This window comes from Triplophysa rosa, linkage group LG15 (genome assembly GCF_024868665.1).
Source record: "Triplophysa rosa linkage group LG15, Trosa_1v2, whole genome shotgun sequence".
Taxonomy (NCBI): domain Eukaryota; kingdom Metazoa; phylum Chordata; class Actinopteri; order Cypriniformes; family Nemacheilidae; genus Triplophysa; species Triplophysa rosa.
Window position 1 is genome coordinate 3,152,290 of NC_079904.1, and position 7,784 is coordinate 3,160,073.

The window sequence follows — 7,784 nt, forward strand, 5'->3', positions numbered from 1 at the left end:
TAAAGAAAGGTTACAGGCTCCAAAAGCTGCATGCATATGACCGAGACAGCAGGCTTACAACACTGCATGGGCACGAGCGTGGCTGCAGAGTCAGATTTAGCCTTTAACTACAGATCATATAAAACAGGCCCCACGCACAAGACATTAATCTGTGTTTGATGGATTATTTCCCTGCAGGCTTTAGTCAGATTTAGTGGCAGTCGGAGCAATGAAATCAAGCGATCTTGGGGGAATAAAAACCACATTATATTATAAAGTCAGAGACAGCATGAGAATGATCAAGGCCGTAATGTGCATAAATTCAGATGTACTAAATAATCTGAACTACAAAAACATCATAAATGATGAGCTCCATTGGGTGCCCAGTGAGCATGGTCAATGAAGGTTTTGGTGAATTGTGAGTAAATATTGTGTAATATAAGCATCAACATCTGTCATTATACAAAGCTTATATCTATATGGGTTGGCTTGGAGGGTTATGAAAGCGGTTTACTAACATACTTCACTTCAAAATAGGTTTAAAGGGATAGTTCCCCCCCAAAATTAAAATTCTAACCCTCATGTCATTCCAAACCTCTATGACTTTAATCTGCAGAACACAAAGAACGTTGGTAATCAAACAACATTGGCTTCCATTATTTGGACACAAAACCACTGAGACATCTCTCAAAATATCTTCTTTTGTGTTCCACTGAAGAAAGAGTGGTTTTGAACAACACGAGAGTAAATGAAGGATGACGGAATTTTTATTTTTGGGTGAACTGTAGCTTTAAGAACAGACAGCCGAAAGTCAACGAAATATGAAATTATGCCAAAACATTTATAGAAAACGTCCACGTTTCTTAGTTTTCTTACCAGTCTGTGCTTTAGGGATTTAAATAAAGATAAAGAAAACAATATTCAGTGTGCAGTTCACAATTTATTTTCTGAATAAATCTGGACAAAACACCAAAATTCTTTACATTACAATCAGAGCATCTGAGGCAGATTTCCCACCATGCACTCCCCCCTCCCCTTAAACAAAAACAAACAAAATGAAAAATAAAATAAAAGTCTTTCAACATTAGCACCTAATCAGCACCAACTTAGGCAGGCAGTTCACTCTACGAAACGGGGGAAAAGTACAATGACCAAAAAAAAATTCGCAGAAAAAAGGCGTAATTTGGACTCTTAAAAATCCTTCGTTAAAGAAAACCAAAATAAAAACGCAAGCAAACTTCCCTTGCTAGGCAGGCTAAAGCATTCAAAGGGCACATGCCATGACTAGATATAAATTACGATTTCAAGTAACATTGATATACGACAAAACGTGTCTATATGTACCCATTCAAAACATCATTTCACAGACCTATGCAGGCAGTAGAATTAACATGAGGTACTGGAGACAGTGTAGTCGCAGAAATATTTGCTAATATCCATGGAGTCAAATGCAAAAAAGGGACACAGTCAGCGTGAGTTTAGGGGTGCGCAACTACCGGCACTGACCTTCCAACTTAGGACAAGCTTTGATAGAAAAGACAACCCTGTCCCGTGTCAAATGTATTGCATACTTGTGAAAAATTGAATCGGGTTAAAAAATAAAAACAAAGACCCTGCACGAATTCTTTTATTAAATAGAGTAGTAGTTCCATTATAAATAAAACTATATATTTTACTCCAGCAAAAGAAAAACTAAAGTTAAATAAATGACAAGTCCAGAGAGGTGGAATCGATCGTTCTCCAAGTCTGGGCGAGTCGAGTGCTTAACGTTTTGTTTTTTTAGAAAGCTCGCTGAGACAGTTTCAGTTCGGTTTAGAGCAGAAAAGCAGCAATAATATGTTAAAAGGAACAGCTTAACGCGACACAAATAGTTCTTTTATATGCGTTCGAAACAAAAAAACAAGTTTGGGATGAGAGGCTAATTCTTTCTTTAGCTAGCATCTTTACATTATTGACCTGGAGGGTTATCGAAAAGCAAACAGATTTAGTAATAACATACTTAAAATAGCTTGAGGAACAAGTACAGACAGCCAACAAATTGCATTTGAGGAAAATATCGAAAATTGGAGGTTTCGCATGATATTTTCGTTGTTCCTTGGCTGCGTTCTCCTGTGCCGTAATGCATGTTTGTATCTTAACGTGACCCGCGCACCTCATGAGCACCACGTATTGTAAAATGAACATAGAAAAGAACAGAAATCAAGAAAAACCAAAGTCCTGCTACATCATTTGACGCCATTAGCATTAGCATTGTCTAGAGGCCCTAGCCGAGGAGCATTTCGCACCACCTGAGCCAGAAACCCCCATGTCTCTCCACGGAATGGACGATAACGATAGACACCATTGCAATGAGTGTATTTTTCATAATCTAAAAGGACGTGGCATAATGTCTGATGAGTTTGTGCTCAGCTAAAGAACTGTTCCAGTTCTTCTTCCATGTTGGCCTCGGGTACCGTTTGGTCCAACTCGCGTTCACCCCTCCCGTGGCCCGCGGCAGGCGACATGCCGTTGGAGGCGGAGAACCAAGGATGGTCCAGGATCTCCCGAGAGGTGAGGCGTTCCGCCGGCTCCCGCCGCAGGATGCTACGGATGAGGCATCGGGCTTTGGGCGTCAGCGTCTCGGGGATGCTAAACTGGCCACGGCGGATCTTGCTGAAGAGTGAGCTGGGCTCGACGTCATGGAAAGGATAGCGGCCCACCAGGATGGTGTAGAGCATGATGCCTAAGCTCCACACGTCTGCCGCCTTACCGGAGTAGCTGCCGTTTGCGTTGAGGATTTCAGGGCTGACGTAGGCTGGACAGCCATGCTTGTCTGAGAGAGAATCATCGGCACCTTCGAGAAGGTACGCGTCCTCCAAACTTTCCAACTTTATATGGTTTCTGGAAGGATGGAGAAAAGATATTTGATTAACAACTGAATAAATAAAGTGTGAAAGAAGTCAAAAGGTGCACACAAAAATTAAACAATGTTTCGCTGTGTGAAGTTGCGGAACACAAGAAACGGAGATTGGCTTTCTAGATAAATTACACGAAAATAAACTAGAATCTTCAATGACCTTCGATGTGAAATGACTAAGGAACCAGCCTGCCAAAAAAATCCTCCCTACTTGAAACTGAATCATATCATCCTGATCCAGTCTAGTTAAAGGGTGGTCGTTTTATGACAGCAAAGGATAAAATCCACTGCATATTGCATGGCAAAATCCATGAATAAAAAAGCAATATGAAGATAGCCTGCAGACATTCCCGCCAGTTTAAAAACAATTCAAACGGAAATCTGTAATTCATCCGCAGAATAATAAAAAGCAGGAATAATGCAGCGCTACAGATGGAATTCCTTAAACCACCAACATTTCTCAATCATTTGGGGTTTTTTCTGTAATATGCACAAACGCAAAGCATAAAACACACAACAATGTCTTGCTCAGATCAATTATTTATGCATAATTAGAACCAAACAAAGACTCCATCCACATACGCACTGAAAACATCTCGTCTTTCGGATCCACGATTTCATGTATGACTCAGATTCAAATTGAATCACAACTCTTCGCCCACCCAGTCTCGACTAACCATCCAATCCACTGATCTCAAAATAACTCATATTATTTTTCACTTGGCTCAGTATCCTACCACTGATATCGTCTAAATTACCAGAGGGTCAGAAACCCATCTCTGACCAGAACCTGTGAACTCAGCTGAACAACACGCTTAAAATATTTCTTCAATGACATGCGGTACGCGTGAGTCACGGCTCCGCCAGCGGAGTCAAGAACCAAACGTATGTGGACGCCCGCATCATTACATTATAGGGACCGATTCCAAACAACCGCCCTGTGGTCTCCGGCACGTGACGTAACCGGGTCAGGAACCCGCCACGCTGAGGAACGCGGTTCTGTCTGCCTTGCCTTTCCAAACTTGGTGTGCCCTTGGTGTTTGATTTCTAGCCAGGGTAACGCTCGCCACTCTTGGACATGTCTGCTTGCAATCACTCACCGAAAGGTGGACGGCTGACGCGCCAGACCACAGAGCATGGGAAGTGTAAGGTCAACGAGCTCACATTTAAAGAACCAGGCGTTCTCCATTTCCACGGAGTGAGCCAGAGGGAATCTAGCTGAGCTGACTCATCTGGCCGAGGGGGCAACTGCCATTTAGCTTAAACGGGAAGGCCACCCAGATTCATTATGCACGCTGGGATTATTTCAGACGCATTTTTACTGCCAAGCATATGGTCAGGATCAACGCGAAACAACGAATAAGCAATCATGTTTGACAATGTTAGCGAGTCATGGGATCACATTCGCCGTGTTGTTCTGTTTAAAGATGCTCTTACCTCTCCTCATTCTTAAAGACGAACTTCCTCAGCTTGAGGTCTCTCAGGACCAGGCCGTTGTCGTGGCACTGTGCCACGGCAGATGCTATCTGACGGAAAAGTCTGGCAGCCTCGTCCTCGCGCAGCTTCTTGCAGGTGCGTACGAAGGAGTGCATGTCCCCATGGCTCCGCTCGAAGAACACGTACGCCCGCGTCTCGCCCAGAAGAATCTCCACTATCTGGTTAATGTTCTCATGGGTGCCCAGCACAAAGTATGCCGCCAGGGACTCCTGATATCGACTGATATCAAAAACCTGGAAAAACAGGAAAGAACGTTTCAAATTCATTATACGAAGCCATCGATTTCAGGTGGAGGCATTAGCCCTTCAGACAAGAGCCCTCTTTGATACTGGTGTTATGAATACGGCTTATAGGCTTTCTGTGTCTTTAATTCAACTCACAATAATCCCGAAACAAAAGAATGGAAATCCACGCAGCGGCGTCAAAAAGCATTAGACCTCTGCAGCAATGCCGGGTCCCAAAACATACCCTGAATTTTGATGTTGCTTAGTAACAGACACATACGGGAGACGGGCTAAATATAACAGCAGCAGCGGACATCGGAGGCTATTCTCTCATCGGGCGATAAGACGGTTGCACTAATGGCTTTTTGCCCACGTCAACCCTCGTGTCTTGTGTTTCAAAGTCATGAGGACCTGCGCTCGCATGCAGCCGAGCGTTCATGCATGTACACACACACACACACACACACACACACACACACACACACACACACACACACACACACACACACACAAGGTATTCCCCACCTGATGCTGTTTTTCCACGTGCCACTCATATCATCTTTATACATTATCAAATGTTAATTCAAATGAACATTTGAATAAGATAGGAGGCCTTTCATTTGAGGTCATGAAAAGATGTTTGAGCCTTTATTTGGTTGTAGATTAATTGATACAGTATAGTGTGAGCAACGCAAAGGTCATAAGGTTCAATTCCAGGAAACGCAAATAAACAGCAAGGATAAAAGTGTCTGCCAAATGCATAAATGTAAATATGAGTCATGTTGCCAGCTGCATCACAAAAAACCTGTGAAGAATCAGATGTTGTAAACCGCAACTATTGCTTGACCTCACAATGTCACGCGTAAAAAGACACATCCATAATGCATAAAATCCTTTACAGTTCAGTGCATCACAGCTCAAATACAATAGAAAAGCACATTAGAAGATCAGTCTCACCTTGCACACGAGCTCTTCCCCACTGTGCAAGTGGGTGGCTCTAAAAACGTGGTCTCCCTCAATAGGCTCCAACAAAAGGTAATTTCCGATGCAAGAAATGCAGTGCGAGGAGTCGGGGGTCTCGGGGGGGCTGGGAGATCCTAAATTAGGACTGAAACTTTGGCTCAATTCTGAAGTCCTTAGGCAAGAGAGGTCCTCGAAGTCGTGCGCTTTGTGCCTCGATCTCCCATAACGCGAAATGTTAATGGGACTGGATCTCTGTATGTTCATGAGTATAAGATGAGGGTCGTCCGGATCAGAAGGGGGTCGGCGGTTCTGACGGACGGCTTTCAGAGGGCGTTTGAATCGATTGACAGATGCCCTCTATTTAACACTGTCCCGTGTGCATTATACAACAAAAGACATGAAGATCCCCTTTAACGCTCCCGCTGCTGAAGATCTTGCAAGGATGCCGTGTAATAAATCTGCATGCGCATTTAACGCAACAATATCGATATTTGCGTACGCATGCAACGCCGCGCGCGCACGAATCTTGACCTCTATCGTCACCGTGCGCCAGAAGAATATCGCGAGTTTATTTTTAGACGTTTCTCGCGATCCGCAACAACGTTACAAGGGCCGCATTCCGATCGGCGATACAACGAAGCGACTTTGCATGTGACGTCAGAGCCGCACGGCAGGTAAATGGGATTTATTGCGCCGAACCACATTCAACGAGACGCCAAAAAGTGCCAGCTGGCGGAAAATGCCGCTAACCGGTGGGATCCGATATCCTGAGAGGGCGCTCCGTTTTCATTCAAGCGGGCCTCCACGCAGAGTTATTTCCAAGCATCTACTGCAAGGAAAAAGCGTTTCATCAGGATCGCGAGCCCCCCTTTGTTTCGCCTGGGAATGCGACGTGCTTCCTTCCAAACTCCAAATGTTTTTGGCGATGGGTTTGATCGTGCGTAAAAGCAGAAGGGGCGGCCGACGTTCCCCGGGCCTGTCCCTCGGTTCAGCAAGAAGACACCATCATCATCATGTAACATACGTGGCCGGGAATCTACTCCATTTAGCGCGCGGGGTCAGCTGCACACTCTCGCACACGCGCGCGCCGTGTTCCAGTGCACGAGATGACTGACTGGCCGACTGCGCTCGCGGGACCGACTGGAGCGCTCCACGCGCAGGACCGGCACCGCCCCCCCTTGCGTCACAGCCAAAGCGCTCTCTCATTGGTCACTCCCTCGACGCTGACGTATCCACGGTCTTGCTGTCTATCTTTGCGGTCATGCGAGATAATTGTTGTCCTTGGGATTTAATTGAAGCGCTATAAATATATTATGGTGAATTCTGGGGACGTACGTGTTATATACAGCTTGGATGATTAAATGTCACTTGGTTTCTGGGGGCTGAACTGTAGCCAAAATGACACCATGCATTGCCATAGTAATTAATCCTATAGGCGTGAATATACAGGGGAGAAACTTTACTCCAGTGAATTTACAGTAGTTTTAAGTTTTGAAGTGCTCTCTCTCACTCCCTCCCTCTGGACTACTTCAAAAGCGTCACTTGACTGTAATGATCTTAAAACCCTTTTTAATCTGAAACGTTTTGATGTTTGAAATTATGGCAACAAAAAAGAATCGTTCCAACACGTTATTTTCGTGGATTATAAAAACAAATAACATTTTTTATTTATAAAAATGTTTTCGAACTTGGACCAAATAATAATGAAAAACAGCCAATTAGTGTCCAACGTACCAAAAGGCAGCACGAAGTTAAACATAAAACTCACATCAAAGCGATGACTACTTTGAAGATAATATATAAGATAGTTTTGGTTTATTGTATACTATGTGGTGTTATTATGCAGTTTTGATGTTACTATTATTCTAAAATGTGGGAAAATATGAATAAAGAATGCGTAAATGGCCTTTTGAACGGTTGTCTATATATAGTTTATGTGTCTCCGGTCTAAAGCTTTATAATGTGTAACATACATGCGAAGATATTTGAAGAATACATAGCGCATACTCTACAGGACATGCTTCAGATTGATTGAACGTGTATTGCTGACTGCATAATTCAAGCTATTTCAAAGTTTTGATGACTTTCCTATTATTCTAAAATGTGGAACATAGTAATAATAAAGAAGGTGTCTAAACGTTTAACTGATACTATATACAGTATATAGACAGAAACCTGGGATCCTTGGCTGTGGTAAATATCCAGATGTTAGTAGCTGTTCTGTT

The 7,784-nt window shown here is 43.5% G+C and overlaps 1 protein-coding gene across 1 annotated transcript; it reads right to left on the reverse strand.

Moving 5' to 3' along the window:
* Positions 1 to 899: 899 nt before the first annotated feature.
* trib2 (tribbles pseudokinase 2) lies at positions 900 to 7,459 on the reverse strand. Its single transcript, XM_057353737.1, has 3 exons — positions 5,554 to 7,459; positions 4,313 to 4,605; positions 900 to 2,859 (listed from the first exon to the last, which is right to left on the reverse strand). The coding sequence occupies exons 1-3, from the start codon at positions 5,821 to 5,823 to the stop codon at positions 2,385 to 2,387; spliced, it is 1,038 nt and encodes a 345-aa protein (XP_057209720.1). The 5' UTR covers positions 5,824 to 7,459; the 3' UTR covers positions 900 to 2,384.
* Positions 7,460 to 7,784: the final 325 nt, after the last annotated feature.

Bases quoted from the DNA above. Each gene is read 5' to 3' on its own strand.
- trib2 (XM_057353737.1), bottom strand. From the start codon at position 5,823: ATGAACATACAGAGATCCAGTCCCATTAACATTTCGCGTTATGGGAGA. The intron at 4,606-5,553 runs GTGAGACTGATC...CTGTTTTTCCAG, and splicing joins GGGAAGAGCTCGTGTGCAAG to GTTTTTGATATCAGTCGATA. The intron at 2,860-4,312 runs GTAAGAGCATCT...CCATCCTTCCAG, and splicing joins GTCTTTAAGAATGAGGAGAG to AAACCATATAAAGTTGGAAA.